The following is a 16,715-nucleotide window of genomic DNA, read 5'->3' as shown; positions in this document are numbered from 1 at the left end:
AGACACTAGTCACTAGTGCTGTTGTTTTGGCTCTGTGTTCCAGCACTATGGATATGTACTAATACAATGACAATGGGGTGCAAACTGATAGCTTTGGTTTGAGGTTATTTTCATCCACATTAAAATAACATTTTAGAAAATCACAGCACACCTTGCAGCCCCCCACCCCCATTTAAGTGTAGCAAAAGTATTTGGACAATTGGCTACACAACTGTCTCTTATTAGGAAAGTGTATATTAGCATCACTAGTGCATGCACAAGAAAACTGCCAATGTCTAGTCTTGACCCTAGGCTTTACACCTGCATTTGGAGTTGTGTGCTGTTGTCTGACAACACAAGGACCAAAGAAGTGTAAATGTGAGTCAAGCTGGCCTTTGTGATACAAATAACAATGAATTGATCAGAGACATGGACAAAACAACTGTGTGGGACATTTTGAAGAGGAAATAAAACACAAGTTAGTTCAGCAATGACAAATGACCAGTGTGAGCGGTCATTTGATGAAATCGGGATAATAATAATAACTTATATAGCACCTTTCATAATACCCAAGGTCACTTAACAAATGAGGGGGGAGGGGGGACTTGGGGGTTAGGGATCAAAGGACTTATTGAAAAGATAGCTTTTAAGGTGCTTTTTGAATATGGGCAAGAATGGGGCAGAGTGGATGTGGAGTGGTAGACTGTTCCACAGTTTTGGAGCATTGGCAGAGAATCCCCTGAACAACCCCAGTCCGGCCGCAGAGCACAGGTAGGGCACAATCCAACGCATTGAAACTGTCCATTTGTGTAAAACTGTCCATTCATTGTCTGGTTGATTTCCCGGGTGCTCCCCTACCATTCACACCTGGTAGACTAAGGACGACCTCCACAGAGGACGACCAATGAATGCTCACCATAATGAAGACATTAAAAAAAAAATCTAAGGACAACTTCCACAGAGGATGACCAATGAATGCTCACCATAAACAAGACACACGAAAAAACTAAAAAGAAGAGCAGAAGCAGGATTAGGAGTACCCTCCAGGAAGGAGACAAGGACGTCAGCCTCTTCCACCTCCGGAAGTCTTCACCAGCCGTACTACAGAGGCTGGACTGCCACGCGTATGAACACCGGTTCAGACTAACAGTACAACCCCAAAACTGGAGCTCTGATAAAAGGTGCTGTGGACAGATGACACAAGTATTAACATGTACCAGAGTGAGGGCAAGAGGAAAGTGTGGAGGAAAACCGGAAAACTAGCATACCAAGGTATCTGTGAAAAAAGGTAGGGAGTGTTTTGTTCTGGGCATGTATGGGCACGTGTGACTGTTACTGGAACTGACCCAGTGTTGTTTATGAAATCGCCACTGATAGCAGAAGTAGGATGAATTTTTCAGGTGTACAGAAACATCTTGTCTGCTAATATCCAACCAAATCCCCTGGACGGCAATTCACCTTGCAGCTAATCATGACACCATTACTGAAGATTATGTTCATCTGTCCACTTACATAGTCACCTGAAATAGGCAGATTATTTAAGAAAAGGGCTGTAATTCCTACACGGGTTATGGTTTATGGATGTACATACTCAAATTAAAGCTGACAGCCTGCATTTTAACCAGTCAGCCATTGTTTAATTTTAAATCCAACGTGTGGAAGTACAGAGCCAAAACAGAACAAACTGTGTCACTGTCCAAATGCACTGTCCAAATGGACTGCACTGTATCCTTGATAAGGTGCTTATAACCTGGTGTACTCTCTATAACGTTCTGGTGTACTCTCTATATTCTTAAAAATGTCAAGCAAATGAGTGAGGAAACCCTCATCAAGAGTTGGTGGAAACACCCCTTCATTGAATGTTGCAATCCATCATGCGAAAGGGAGGTCACAATATTGTATGAAAATCTCAAGGGAAACCTTCTGGACTGACGGTCTTGTGACCCATTAAAACAACACCACCCACTGACGGCAAACACTCCTGAGCTATAACGTTTTTAGTTTGAGTGTCTCCCGTTAGCCAGGAATTCAGCTGTACTCTAAGGCAGTGACTAAGACTAATGCGCTAGTCATTGGAAATATTTCCAATTGTAGTTATTTTGAGTATAGGTGCAGTTAAGGAACAACCAAGCCTACTTGTTGTGTGTGTTTATTTTGAAGCCTTTTTGTTCCTGTCCCCAATATTTTTTTCTCCAATTTGTCTTACTTAATTACAGCAAATCCCAACAGACTCATGTTGATATGTGTGTCTTCTGAATCCCATCCCATGCCATTCTGGTTCTTACTATGCTGCTCGTTCAACCAAAAAGTCTAGATCGGAATCCTTACGTCCCAGATATGCACTTTCCAGTCTTTTACCTCACAAGCTGTCACAAGGAGCCACTAGAGCAAAATTAGGCAAGGAAACCGTACTCAGTAACATACCCTAACCCACCCCCCCACACAAAAAAAAACTAACTTCAGTTTAATTGAGAGAAAAACTATATGTGTGGAGGTGACTAGTGCCCTGGGCTTGCTCTAGGAATGATCAGCGCCTCGGAGCCTGTATCCATCAATTGTATCTTCAGTTGGAGGAATTCATAAAACATCAGACTACATCCCCGGTGCTCCGCTACAGCTAGGAACTGAGTCAGCATGACACCCTGCACAGCCCATCCTTCAACACACACACACACACACTCAGACCCATAGACCACCCTGCACAGCCCATCCTTCAACACACACACACTCAGACCCATAGACCACCCTGCCAGAAGACAGGCAGAGGAACACACATGGTGGCCTACATGCATCATAACATCCTCGCATGCCCACGTCCAACTGAGATACACTCCACAGACACACGCACATGAGAAGGGAGACCCATTAGTCTACAGTCCCCACTAGTGATGACAGAGAGAGACTGAAAGAGAGAAACAGAGGAAGATAGGGACACGGACGGAGAAGGTGAGAGACGGGGAGACGGACAGAGGGAAACAGCGATCACCTGGAGTTTCTCCATTTTAATTTGTTTGAAATACTTGAAGTTTGCAGCAGCAGAGTCCAGGTTTAGTTGCGAAATGCACAGACCCCTACAGTATAAAGTGCCCTATTTCTGATGAGAGAACTATGGACCCTAGACCATAGGTAGTGGACTAAGTAGGGACTAGGGTGGCATTTGGGAGTGCAGATAGAAGCAGCTGAACGTATAGGGCCTCTATCTCCTCTGACTGTTGATGTTTTATTTAAGTGACTTATGCATTTTGAATGGATGCTCACTAATGAAGCACTTCAATGCAGTATTTCAGAGGGAAATGATAGGTTGTAGAAAAGGAAATCAGAGCAATTGAAAAATGCTTTGTCTTGACTAGAGTACACAGTGCCGCTCCATTCTGGACAGACTGGGCCCTCTCCTCTCCACAGCCCCTTCCTGTCACCACTGCCCATCCTCTCTTCACCCACTCCACGCCATCCCTTCATTCCCCCTTAAGCTCCTGCGGATGGAAAGACAGAGACACCGGTAGGAGAACAGAAGAAGGTGAAAAGGAAGAAAAAACAAGACATGGAACGATTGAAACATTGGAAGGAAGGATGGAGTGAATGAGTCTGGGATTGGAGCAGAGAACAGAAAGGTCGTAAAGAAGAAAGGAGAGGAGAACAGAAAGCATACAAAAAGAGAGGAGGAAGGGGGAGGAGAGGAATGATGAGGTGGGCCGGACCATACATCAACATAGATCGACAGGTCTGGCTGGAGCAAGGGAGGAGAGAGATGGATAAGAATATGATAAGAATATAGAAGGAGAAGATACCACCAAAACTAAAAGGATGCCCAAAGCTGGTTAATGATGAAGCAATAGATTCCGATATCTAAAGAAGGGGTTGGTATCTGATATCTATACACTGAATCAGTCTTTAAATGTAATTTATTGCACCATGGAATCTAGGAACACTCATGGAAATAAGGTTCTGACTTTTTGGTGATATCCCTGTGTTCTCTGAACTGGCGAATAAACGAAATCACTCAATGCATGAGAGAACGAGGAGTGAGCTGAGTGAGAATGAGGAGAGTGAGGAGAGAGCAGGGTGAGAATGAGGAGAGTGAGGAGAGAGCAGGGTGAGAATGAGGAGAGTGAGGAGAGAGCAGGGTGGGAATGAGGAGAGTGAGGAGAGAGCAGGGTGGGAATGAGGAGAGTGAGGAGAGAGCAGGGTGAGAATGAGGAGAGTGAGGAGAGAGCAGGGTGGGAATGAGGAGAGTGAGGAGAGAGCAGGGTGGGAATGAGGAGAGTGAGGAGAGAGCAGGGTGGGAATGAGGAGAGTGAGGAGAGAGCAGGGTGGGAATGAGGAGAGTGAGGAGAGAGCAGGGTGGGAATGAGGAGAGTGAGGAGTGAGCAGGGTGGGAATGAGGAGAGTGAGGAGTGAGCAGGGTGAAAATGACAGGAGAAACAGGGATATTTAAATACACAGAGGTGAGTACCCCATGTCCTGCCACTGAAATGAACTGTGGGTTGCAGATAACCATGCCCTTAACGGGCAAACAACCACCCGGCCACGGCTGCTTGCAGTGACTCAGTAAACTTGATGTCATTCCCGTTACTCAGTCGCACTTAACAGGATGTCATTCCCGTTACTCTGTCGCACTTAACAGGATGTCATTCCCGTTACTCTGTCGCACTTAACAGGATGTCATTCCCGTTACTCCGTCGCACTTAACAGTATGTCATTCCCGTTACTCCGTCGCACTAAACAGGATGTCATTCCCGTTACTCCGTCGTACTTAACAGGATGTCATTCCTGTAATTCAACTGCACCTGACAGGATGTCATTCCTGTAAATCTGTCACACTTAACAGTATGTCATTCCTGCAAATCTGTCGCACTTAACAGGATGTCATTCCTGTAACTCTGTCGCACTTAACAGGATGTCATTCCTGTAACTCTGTCGCACTTAACAGGATGTCATTCCTGTAACTCTGTCGCACTTAACAGGATGTCATTCCTGTAACTCTGTCGCACTTAACAGGATGTCATTCCTGTAAATCTGTCGCACTTAACAGGATGTCATTCCTGTAACTCTGTCGCACTTAACAGGATGTCATTCCTGTAAATCTGTCGCACTTAACAGGATGTCATTCCTGTAACTCTGTCGCACTTAACAGGATGTCATTCCTGTAAATCTGTCGCACTTAACAGGATGTCATTCCTGTAACTCTGTCGCACTTAACAGGATGTCATTTCCGTAGCTGCCGCATTAAGGCTCATCACACTAAGAGACAAGGGATGGCACGTTGCATCCATAAACGGAGCGCTTGCCCTGCAGAGAGCAAAAGGCCAAAGGACATATTATTTACATTCCCGTAACTGCAACTCTAAACGGGCTGACAGAACGTTATTCCCGTAACTCGGTCCCACTAAACAGATGCAGAGACATGTCACTGTCATACCTCCAAATTACTGACTTGCAAATGGCAAAATGCCAGTGGATACATTCTCTAATGTAATCTCAACTCAACGTAAGCTAATGAGCCCATCCATTTAAGGGTTAACGCTGAACATATGGCTGAGTTCCAGGTTATTGTTATTCCTGAATTGGTCCTGGTCAAAATTAAGCACCTTATAGGGTCCCATTAGGGATGTTTACTATGTATGTGCATATGTTAGTCTGTTAATAAAAATAGTCCGTTTGCATGACTGACTGGTTGGGAAGAGATGTGGACAGATTTCTCCGGGTATTGACAGCGCATGTCTCTGGGCAGTCTTTATTTAGAACGGCGGCCAGTATTTGATTGGATTGCAGTAGAGCTTCCCGGACTGGGCAGGGTACAGTACATCTGTGTTGCTACAGCAGGAATCAGAACGGCAGAGACAAACACACACCTGATCATTTAAACTGACACTGCACAGCGCCACGCACGCATGTACTTGCTTTGGCAAAGCTATACAGAAGCAAGCAATCTCTCCAAGTATTGTGTGTGTGTGTTCAGGAACAGGGCGGGAGAGGCCAGACCTGTTCAACCTTTCTGTTTCGCTCCCTCCCTCTCTACCTGGATTAACAGTACAGCTGTTTGAGCTGAGCCGTCTCTCTCCACCCACGCCTGTCCCCCTTTTTACTCACTAACCTTAACCTTAATAACCTAACCTCTATGCATCAACTCAAACAGCCCAAAACGAACACATAATACCTAACCCAAAAATAATCCACAATTTTAACACAAACCCAAATGCAAGTTTTTCCCTAAGCCCTTAGGTGAAAAAACACCTTTTTGTGAGAACTAGCTAAAAAACTTTCAAGGCCAATTTATCAGGTTTGCGGGGACTTCTAGTCCCCAAATCAATTGCCAGACCTGGATCACACACACACACACACAACAGAAAAATGGGGCGACAGAATATGAGCATGAGACAGAAAAACAGAGGGAACATTTGACACAGTCATTGCTGTCCTGTCCAACAACATCTTCCTTTATAAGATTACAATTTTTTAGACAGCTGCAGAAATTACTGTATTTTATGCAGCTGCTGACTGCCTTTAGCCGTCATCAGTAGCTCCATGGGCTAGCTACGATGTCTGTCTGACAGTCTTTAGCCGTCATCAGTAGCTCCATGGGCTAGCTACGATGTCTGTCTGACTGTCTGTCTTTTTTTGCCCTTATATATTTATAGTATTTTAGCATTTTTTTTATGGATTCTGTAAGATCCATGGATACAAAGTTTCTAACTAGCATTGGCTCAACTAATGGAAGTCCACAGGAACAGCTAGTCTACCTTGGCCACATCAGCTGTAAGAAAATCCTAGAGGAATCACAGGCAGCATGTTCCTTGTACTCCCCAGGCTGCCAACACCTTCCAGACTGAAACACCTGTTAACCCAGTGAGATGTGGACTATGAATCATTGATAACCCTCCCCGTATAGTGGCGGTACACACCTCCCCCCACGTCCCTGATGGAACTATGACAGGATCGGCCTGGACAACCAGAGACTGGACGGGGCCAGAGTGCTTTTCTGTCCACTAACACTGAAGCTTGATAATCTCCACAGTGGTTGAAACAGAGAGCCAAACCGACATCTTTGTCACCAGTCTGTGGAGGGAGTGTGCTGCCAGGGTCCAGCGTCGCGCTAGCGTCTGGTTAGACGGAGGGAGAATGATTCCCTTTGACATCGTGTACAGCTTGGTGCCGTGAAGGTCATGGTCAGTGGCTCACAGTTACAGGAGTTCCACCTACTTTAATCAGTGTGAGCCAAAACAAATGATACGCTGTACGACTAAAGCAAATCTGACTGTGACCTTGTCCTACTTCCCGCAGCATGCCATTGTTGTGGTGTTTAATAACCTTAATAAATGTAGTAGAATAAAGCTGTGGCTTTGGCAGCGTCTGTTAAGAAGATTTAAAGCACAAGCACAATGAAGCAGAGGTCAACAGAGAACTGGACAGAGCTAACAGGCCCACTTTCCCTCTCCACAGAAAGAAAGCTCTCTAACTGGAGAGTTGGGTTGACTCTGTTTTAATTCCAGCCCATTCAACAAATGCAAACACATCCAGAGGCAAATATCAAAATGTTCCTAACTCAAAAACACTGAAGAGAAGTGTAACTTTGGTGTGCATCCTGAATTGACTGGAACCTTGCAAACTAAACAAGCTCCCTCAGCCCGCAGGTCAGTCACAAGACTGAACAATGTGAGCCATGACAAAACAGGCTGGCATCATGAGTTGCAGAGGACAGTCTCGGTATTGATCCTTCTTCTTTCCCTGCATTCTTTCTTTATTCAAATCAACCTTCCACGTGGAGGAGTATGACTCATCACTATACTCCACAATGACTTAAAATCCGTCCAAAACGAATTCACACGCGTACACACCATATCCTCCCACATGTATATATATTTTTATCCCTGTAGGGGCCAGAAAACCATGTCCCCTAATTCCCTACTTTATCTTAACCTCAAATAATGTAACCTTTATGTCTAAACTTTACCTTGCTGGACAACTAACCCAAATTATAAGATTGACCCTAAACTAGGGGTGCACGATTAATGAAATTATAAACTAAATTGCGATATTGTCATGTGCAACATCCAAATCGCCAACTTCCGCATTTTTCTGCACCACAAAAGGTGAATGAAACATGTTTCACTCTAGCCATGGGCGCACATGTCCATCTGTATTAGTTTTTCCTGTGGGTGCTGTAGGTATTTTTGTAGATTACTTTAATACCAGGACTCATTTTGTTCAAATACTTGACGGCTTTTCAATGTAAATGTCAGTTCACACTGCAACTGCCAGCGAAGACATCTGATTTAAGCTAGCCAGTGGCACCAAGATATTGTCTCACACACACAACCGCATGGTTATTGAGAGTTTCAGCTTCAATGTTGGGGCAACCTTACACTAAACCTAACCTCAATGCTGAAAATATACTTTTTTCTGGTGGCGATTAAAAAAATTTCTGGTAAAAAATAGTCACAACAGGGTGGGTCAGGTTTTACTATCACCAATTCATGTATTGTTAAACCTGGAGCACACTCTAACATACACTGCTGTATTTCAATCCTTACCTATCCCTTAATATCTAAACCTTAAAGAAACCTCAATTCCAACGCTAACCCCATTTATAACTCTGACCCAAACCTAACCCCTTAACTGGAAATTTACATTGTTGTCATCGAGACTGGCAGAAGGTTCTAATAGGGCAGATTTTTCATGTTTTACCATCCTTGTGAGAATGTCTGGTCCTAATTTGATCTGTGAAAGGAAAGCCCAAACACACGCAAAAACACACACACCCAAACTATGGTGAGCTGCAGGCTCTTGGTTGGGAAAACATAGATTACTAAAGGATTAAGACTGGGGAGGATTTTAGCCCTGATGTTCTTTTAGCTGTTTCTGTCTTCTCACTGAACTCAAGAGGAGTCTCTGTCTCTTCTGCAACCACTGTGTGTGTGTGTGTGTGTTTGTGCGCGTGTGTGTGCTCGTTTTGGTTTTCATTTCACAGATCAACTTAGGACCAGAAGTCCATACAAGAACAGTACAAAATGAAAAGACTGACTTTTACCGTCAATTTGCAGTTTAGGGGTTAGGTGTAGGGTCACACTTACAAATAGGGTTAGAACTGAGGTAAGGATAACGTTAGGAAACAGATTTTGGTTTTCTGATCCCCACACGGCAAAATATACAAGACTGTCAGTTGGGTGGGTGTGTGTGCGCGCGCATGTGTTTAAAACCTACAAGGAAAGAGCTGCTGCCCTGCTTTACAGAGGTAGAAAGTGAGAGAGAAATAAATAAATAAAAAATAAATAAACTACAAAACATACCCCAAAGAGAGAGAGAAAGAGCACAAGTAAAGAAAGGGTCAAGCAGAGTAGAGGCACTCAGGCAACAGCAGCAGAAAGAGAAGTCACTCAGCATGTATATGACCCAGCACTGCTCCATCCACATCCTAATGGACTCATCAAGCCTCTGATCCATCCACCCCTTCCTTCCTCCATCCATCCACCCACCCTCTCTCCCCCCCTCCAGTCCCAGGCTTGAACCAATAGTGAAGCCTCTCTCTCTCCCTCCAGTCCCAGGCTTGAACCAATGGTGAAGCCTCTCTCTCTCCCTCCAGTCCCAGGCTTGAACCAATGGTGAAGCCTCTCTCTCTCCCTCCAGTCCCAGGCTTGAACCAATGGTGAAGCCTCTCTCTCTCTCTCTCTCTTTCTCACGCACTCACTCTTTAGCTCGTTGTCTTTTTCTCGTTACAAATTTTAATTTCCCACTCCCCCTCTTCTCTTCTAATCAATCCCTCACTATCTTCGTACTTCTATCATTCAGGCACTCCACTAAAGCAGGGGAGAGGAGAACAGGGAGTCTGCATAAACCAAAGGCTATAGAAACACTACCTGACTGGCCCACTGGCTGGCCCACTGGCTGGCCCACTGGCTGGCCCACTGGCTGGCCCACTGGCTGGCCCACTGGCTGGCCCACTGGCTGGCCCACTGGCTGGCCCACTGGCTGGCCCACTGGCTGGCCCACTGGCTGGCCCACTGGGTCTACAACACACTGATGTGGTGTATTCCAATGAATGGAGTACGGGCAGACACGTGTAGCAAAGAGTTCAATCTCTAGAAATACTGTTGTCATCACACCAGGTGCTCTGTGGCGTTCCACATTTATGACAAAGCCATGTAGCGTTGGAGCCCTTGGGCACTGCGCCCGGAGCCCGTGGGCACTGCTGTATACCCTTGAAAGAACACATAAACCGGGAGTAGAGAGAAGTGCCCTGAGGGGCCAAGGTGTTAGGAACTGGCATGTTAGGGACTCTAGAGTGCAGCACTGTCTCATAAGAGGCAATGTCAGACATTTGCCCAGATCCTTCAAACATTTAATACTGACCAATTTTGCAAGGACCAAATAAAATAAAGAGCACCAGCAGCTATTTGATCCGGCATGTTCTGGGGAGGGCTGGTTCTTCAAAAGAAAAAAAAAAAATGTAATTAACACTGCCCCAAACAGCATCCCTTACACTAACCAGTCAGATTTGATGCCTAAACTGTTAACCCTCAAGGTGTTGATGTTTTCTTACAACAAACACGGATATGAAACTGTGGGATCCGCAATGACCAGCCAGTCTCAAAGCCCCTTTCGGCTTTCTCAGAGATCATTACGATTGAATTATGGTCACAGTAATACCAGAACACCCTATCTTCCTACACCCACCAATACAATAGGTCTCCCCAGCCAGACTGGCACATCCACAAGCAAGGTGACTCTCATCAAACAGCACAGAGGCTAGTACACGATGGACTACGGCTGCAGAAAGCATGTCCACGGTGACAGTCGTCTAGTTCCATAGGAGAGATTCCCAGCGATCGACACACAGAAATACACAATCTAATAACAGTATGTCCAATGATCCTAATTCCAGCATTAATCCATAATCTACAGTAGTATGTTCGATGGGCTTTAATCCAATGACAGGGAGCTTATAGAAAAGCCTCAGCAGATGTGAAAAGCCACGTGTGGTTGTGTGGACGTATACGAACAAGGCCAACCTCCATTCAAAATGGAGACCAAACACTGCCATCGTCTGCTGTAACAAATGGACACTATAGAATGACTACATTGACTTAAGAGGCACCCTTGATACCAGTGACTAAAATATATCCCACCAGATCTCATTAAGACCATGTAAGGTTGGTTTAAGGTTGGTAGACTCCCACTGTAGAGTAGCACTTGGCATTAACAGAAGCCTCTCGGCAACAACACTCAGTAAGTCCTAAAAGGCTGGCAACATGAGCTCCAGATTGAATTAGCTGCCGGCATCTCCTCCTTCACAGCCAGCCAGAGCTTATAGAGCTTACAGTTTACAGTATCTGATCTCAGATCAGCAAACAGGGGCTTCCGAGGTGTTACACGGTTAGAGCAGATCTGTGTCCAGACAAGACCCTGCAGCGGCACCAACTGTCATCACGTTCCCCTCACCTCATTAGCGCGTTCAACAGTCCCAGCTCCTCTCATTTCTGCAAGGCAGATTTGAGTCGGTTGTTCAAGGTCAATTGTCTGAGAAGTTCCCATAGGCTTACAGTCTTGGTAAAAGGCTGAGGACAGACAACACTGTCGTGCCCTTCGACCCCGGGAGATACGGGGATCTCAGCAGGGCACACGCAAAGGAGGCCATTGTGCAAAGGCGAGAGGGACAGGAAGCACACACAGACCATGTAGCCTTGGTTTGTGCGGCGTAGCATTGCAGCGTGGTTGTGATCAGCTCTTTGAACAGCACAGAGACAGGAGCTGTCAGACAGACACTCTGCTCTACTCTGTCTGGAAGAAAAAGAAATCCACGCCAGCCGCAGCTCCTTTGAATGCAACATCGGGTGCTGGGAGAAGAAACAAACTTTTTGACAGGTTTTTATTTTTCTGTTTCTTGCCCCAAGTTATTTTTTTTTTGTCTTGTTTATCAAAGTTAATATTGTCAGAAAATGTAGAATAACTAAGTCACACTGCATCTTTACTCTCCGGACTACTGGAGAGTAAAGATGTGGTACAGACTAAACAGGTACACTAAACAGGGTGGTACAGACAGACAGGCAGATCAGAAAGACAGACAGGTTAGTACAAACAGACAGACAGAACGACCGATAGGGTGACGCATAGAAAGACAGACAGACGCAAAGAGACAGACGGAGCAATAGACAGGTTGGTACAGCCAGACAAGAAGAGGCACAGACAGACAGACAAAACGACACATAGGGTGACACACCAAATGACAAACAACTGCTGAGTCTTTTACTACCGGTACGAATGTCCCATCATGTGTATCTACCTAACCAACAGGAACCAAACCCCAAACACACCTAAGATTAAAACACACACACCTGCAAGGACAATTAGCATAGCTGCCACTACAGATGCATGGACAAACACAACACACACACACACACACACACCTGACAAGGCCAATTATGCTAGCTGCCAGCCACTTGATAAACAGCGGGAGAGTCAGGAGGAGGGAACTGGGAGAACCTGCCCGTGGCCCAGCTAAACACACTGCCGTGGCCCACTGCTCTCCACTGTCGGGCTGGATGGATGAAGCTTTTACAGCATCTGGCCAATACACAGTGACAACCATCACAACACATAAACACATGTTTGAACACACACGAGGAGCAAACTCACACAGGCGGAGACTACCAGAAACACCAGGTCTACTTTATCTTTCTAATGAATGACTGTGGTGTAATGCTGGTCCGGAATAGACCAGTGGGTTCAGGTGCCCCCTCTTTTTGACGGATGTAGAGGATCGAGAGGAAACGTGTAGTCCGCCACAGAGGTGAGATCTCCCTCAGAAACCTTCTACAGAAACTTTCTATTAGCCTTTTCCAGTGAGATGCTTAACAGAGAGAATCATGACATCTCTGATGTAAGACCACACAGGAGAGGAGGACTGATGGACAACATTTCATACTGAGACGAGGAAATGGCAGTTAAAAACTAACAGCTAGCTTTCCACTGACTAAAGAAATGATATGCAGACACTACTACATTCATTCAGTACAATTAACAGTAAAATTCGGAAAGTATTTCAATTTGCATACCACATGGACAGTCTGAAGGTCAAAGGTATCATTCATCTCCTGGATGGGTTATGGAAAGAGATTTGGGCAGCATTCATAAACATTAACATGGTTCACAAATAGTCCAAACTGTGGCCACAAACCATCTGCTAGAATAAGATGTTTTAAATACAGCTAAAGAAGTCCTCCGACTGACTAGTAATTAAGAAGAGATAAAAACGGTGAAAGCGTTTAAAATAGATATAGCATTACATGCCATTGGGGGATCCCCAACGCCCCACCCATTGTAATGCCAGAGATACCCCTCGAACAAACCGCTGCGTTAAAACGCTCAATTTCAGCACCACGTTTCAAGGAACAGCGCCTACCCCGAATCTAGGGGGCGGGGTGGGGTACTCGTGTGTGATAGGTCCTCATCCGTAGTCAGATTGTTATGTCCAAACAGTGTGTGTCATCTTTTAGCAATTATTATTTCCATAAAAACGGGTCGGGTGAATGGGTCAGACATAAAGCTCAGCAGACTTGCTTTGAATTGCAAAACAACGATTATACTCTACGGCTGGTTAAATTGACTACCGCTTAGCTGCACCAAAATACAGCTCCATTTTGTCATGCATCCAATACAACGTATTGCAATGAACAACTATGTTGGATGATCTATAACAAGTAATCGGAATCAATGCGTCTAAAATGTTCATGCAATGACATGCTATGACAAGCTTCCCACACTAATGAATCTCCTATTTTCTAAATGAATAGTGCTGTTAACTTAGCAGCTACCAACAATTAATTATGTAATAGTATTGCAAAATAAATCAAGATGAAATGTAAGAATGTATTGTCATTCATTCAGATCTTAGTTTCGAGTCCGCGACACTGACAAAATTTGCTCGTGCTACTCTGCTTTACCAGGCTACTGCTTGCTTGCGTACAAGACATGAATTATTCAAATCACAAAACTGCTTTCTACACAGCGAAAAAATGCAGCATTTGTACACATTCGTGAACATGTGCATTTTGCATATAAAAATCATTAAAATGTCGCAAATTTGTTTAAAAAAACACACAGAGGCAAACATCTGTAAATCACCAGCGTTATAGCTAGGAGTCGAGGAACACAGGTCAAGCAGTACTGTAGCGAGCTAACCGTTTGACAGGCTCGAGAAGCCGATGCGAGATAGCCACAGCTCAGCTAGCGAGATGGCTCAAACCAACTGGAGAGCAAGACAGCATGGACACTCACGTAATCTGAACACACAGGAGTTTCCGGAAATGAAATAAAACAATTTAGAGAGATTTAGAAATTACCCGTTAGAATTCCGACTCGAATTTGGTGGTCGTGGTTGGTTAAAATCATCCCTTCCGACGCCATGTTTACCACCGCTCTCGCCCGCACTGAGGGTCCAATGTGAATCGATAGCAGAGAGCATTGAACAAGGGGAGGAGGGGGGCTGTATGGGTGCCAGGCGTTACAAGTCGAGTTCAGACCATGCAGAAACACGATGTTAGGGAAATGTATATTTAGAAATCATCCCACACTTCTTCACTGTGCGTGGGCAGTTGAAAATGTGAATACGTGCATTCATGCGGAAACCCTTACAAGTAGGCAGTTTCCGAAATGAGAGATGCCACAAGCCTACAGCGTACCGCCCGTAATGTAGTATAATGTGGTCTTCTCCCCGCATGTGGGTATTGTACTTCTGTCTCTCCCAGGCTTTTATTGCGCAGCGTATGTGGCAGGTAGCGCATTTACTGCAGGCTTACTTCTAGAATGACACCGGATTATGCAGATGTCCACTCTTTATATCGCAACATTGGTGGCAGCACTGGGATAGACCCCATCGCCTAGAGCATTTTCCCTTCTCCACGCAGTTTCTCTAATAAGATGGCTAAATATTAACATTATTACAATTTTTGTTCCATGCTTGTTGGACTACTCTATAGTGGATCAGAAGCAAAATACAGCCATTAGTATGACCTTCTTGGTGAATCTTCTACAACAGAGGTCATCCAAGTAGTTGGTAACCTGATTACTAATCAGACCAGTGTGCTTCTATGACTGCTGTTTCTGTTCCAGCTCCAGATTCACTGAGGGGACTAATGGAGACTGTCTGGAGAGCACAAGGGCCTTCAGCCTGCCAGAAGGCTTCTAAATCCTGCTTTCTTTCTTTCCCCTCTCTCTCTCTCTCTCTCTCTCTCTCTCATACACACATACACGCACAAACACACACTATTTGGAGCCTGCCAGGAAAAAGGCCATTATCATTCAGTTTGACCAGCCAGACATATTCCCTCGGTTCAGTGGAACAAGGCCATTGCCAGTCTTTGAAGTCAGCATGCAACTGAGGGTAAATGACAGAGTTTCTTTGATGTGCTGAATATGTCCCTAGTTTGTTGCTGGAGATGAGACATGGGATGTTAGAGGGTCAACACATATTTTATAAAACCATGTTGTGACAGGACACTCAGGATTTCTATGGTATAGAGTAGACATTTATAGGTAAGCACTGACATGTTGTTGTCATGCTGTTTTTCCTTTCGGTATCTTGAGCTTTTCTGTCCTTTAAATTATTGGAACCACCAAATGGTTGCTTACTGAGTCCCAGACTCCAAAGGGCATTTTAACCCATGGCTTCCAATTGTTTACCTTTGTGAAAACAAGTTGTCCAATATTAAATGTGCTTTTGAGTTTCTTTATGAAACTGTATATGTCCCAGCTAAATAATTAATTCATTTTAAATGTAATCATAATTTGGATACATTGATCAGAATCCTAAAGAATGGTTTATCCTATATCATATATAACATATAGCAGTAATGCAATATAGTATATAGGGAATAGGGTTAATAGCTGGGGAGATATTCTGCTGTCAGGGATTAAGTTTTGTATGGTAATGTCCTCACATGGAAGCAATTTTAAACAGCATCGAGGCATTCCAGGTTGAATTTTGATGAGCTTCAGCCAGGGATGAGACTTTGAATGGATTGTGGCCACTGGTCAGTTACAAACAGCCAATAAAAATAAAAAAGACAATATTTCCCAAGTCTATATGCCAACTGAACACATTTTCTAATAGGTTTCCATGTCTGGAAAGTAAATTAGCCAAGAACAAAGGTCAGTTTGAAGGAAGTATGCTTATACTTTAGAGTTATTAAAATGCATCAGAAAATTATTAGAAAGTTCTGGAAAACAAATGTATTTATTTTGCATCCATTTATACCAGAGCGATGTTTGTGAATTCAGGCACGGTTAATTGAGGCCAAATGTTCTGAGCTACAAAATGACCCCCACGACTCCCACGAATACACACATCTGACCATGTAACCAAGGATTTATTTATAAGACACGCAGAAATCCCAGGACACAGGTCAGTAATGTGTCTATAATGCTAATACTAATAATCATATGAGCTGCTCTCGAAAACTCTAATCTCCTTGTAGGTTTGATATTTTTTAATACATTTTTACTAAACAAAATTTTTATACATTTACATTTATCAGGTTTGAGGACCTTATATTTGCATTGAAAACCTTGAAGTTTTATCAAATATACTGTATTTAAGAACAGTAAAGACCTGGCTTTGAAAACAGAGCAGCCAGATTAAATTCATAGACTTATTTTCCCTTTGGTCCCTGTAAACCCATTTAGATTTGAGAGGGCAAAAGACCAGATTTTATTTTTCACACCTATTACCATGCTGTCTCATG

General features: G+C 44.2%; 1 protein-coding gene across 19 annotated transcripts in view; it reads right to left on the bottom strand.

Annotated features, from left to right (window-relative positions):
* Positions 1-14,439, bottom strand: part of gphna (gephyrin a) — a 59,632-nt gene extending 45,193 nt beyond the window's left edge. For all 19 annotated transcript variants that reach the window (XM_020054244.3, XM_029125458.2, XM_029125455.2 and 16 more), the window contains exon 1: positions 14,316-14,439. In XM_020054244.3, the coding sequence (XP_019909803.2) occupies positions 14,316-14,379 (64 nt within the window). In that variant the 5' untranslated portion in view covers positions 14,380-14,439. The remainder of the gene's footprint in view (positions 1-14,315) is intronic.
* Between the last annotated feature and the right edge of the window lie 2,276 nt (positions 14,440-16,715).

The sequence above is a fragment of the Esox lucius genome, chromosome 15, assembly GCF_011004845.1.
Source record: "Esox lucius isolate fEsoLuc1 chromosome 15, fEsoLuc1.pri, whole genome shotgun sequence".
Classification (NCBI taxonomy): Eukaryota; Metazoa; Chordata; class Actinopteri; order Esociformes; family Esocidae; genus Esox; species Esox lucius.
The sequence above is the reverse complement of the archived record's forward strand: the minus strand, read 5'-3'. Positions and strand labels throughout refer to the sequence as shown.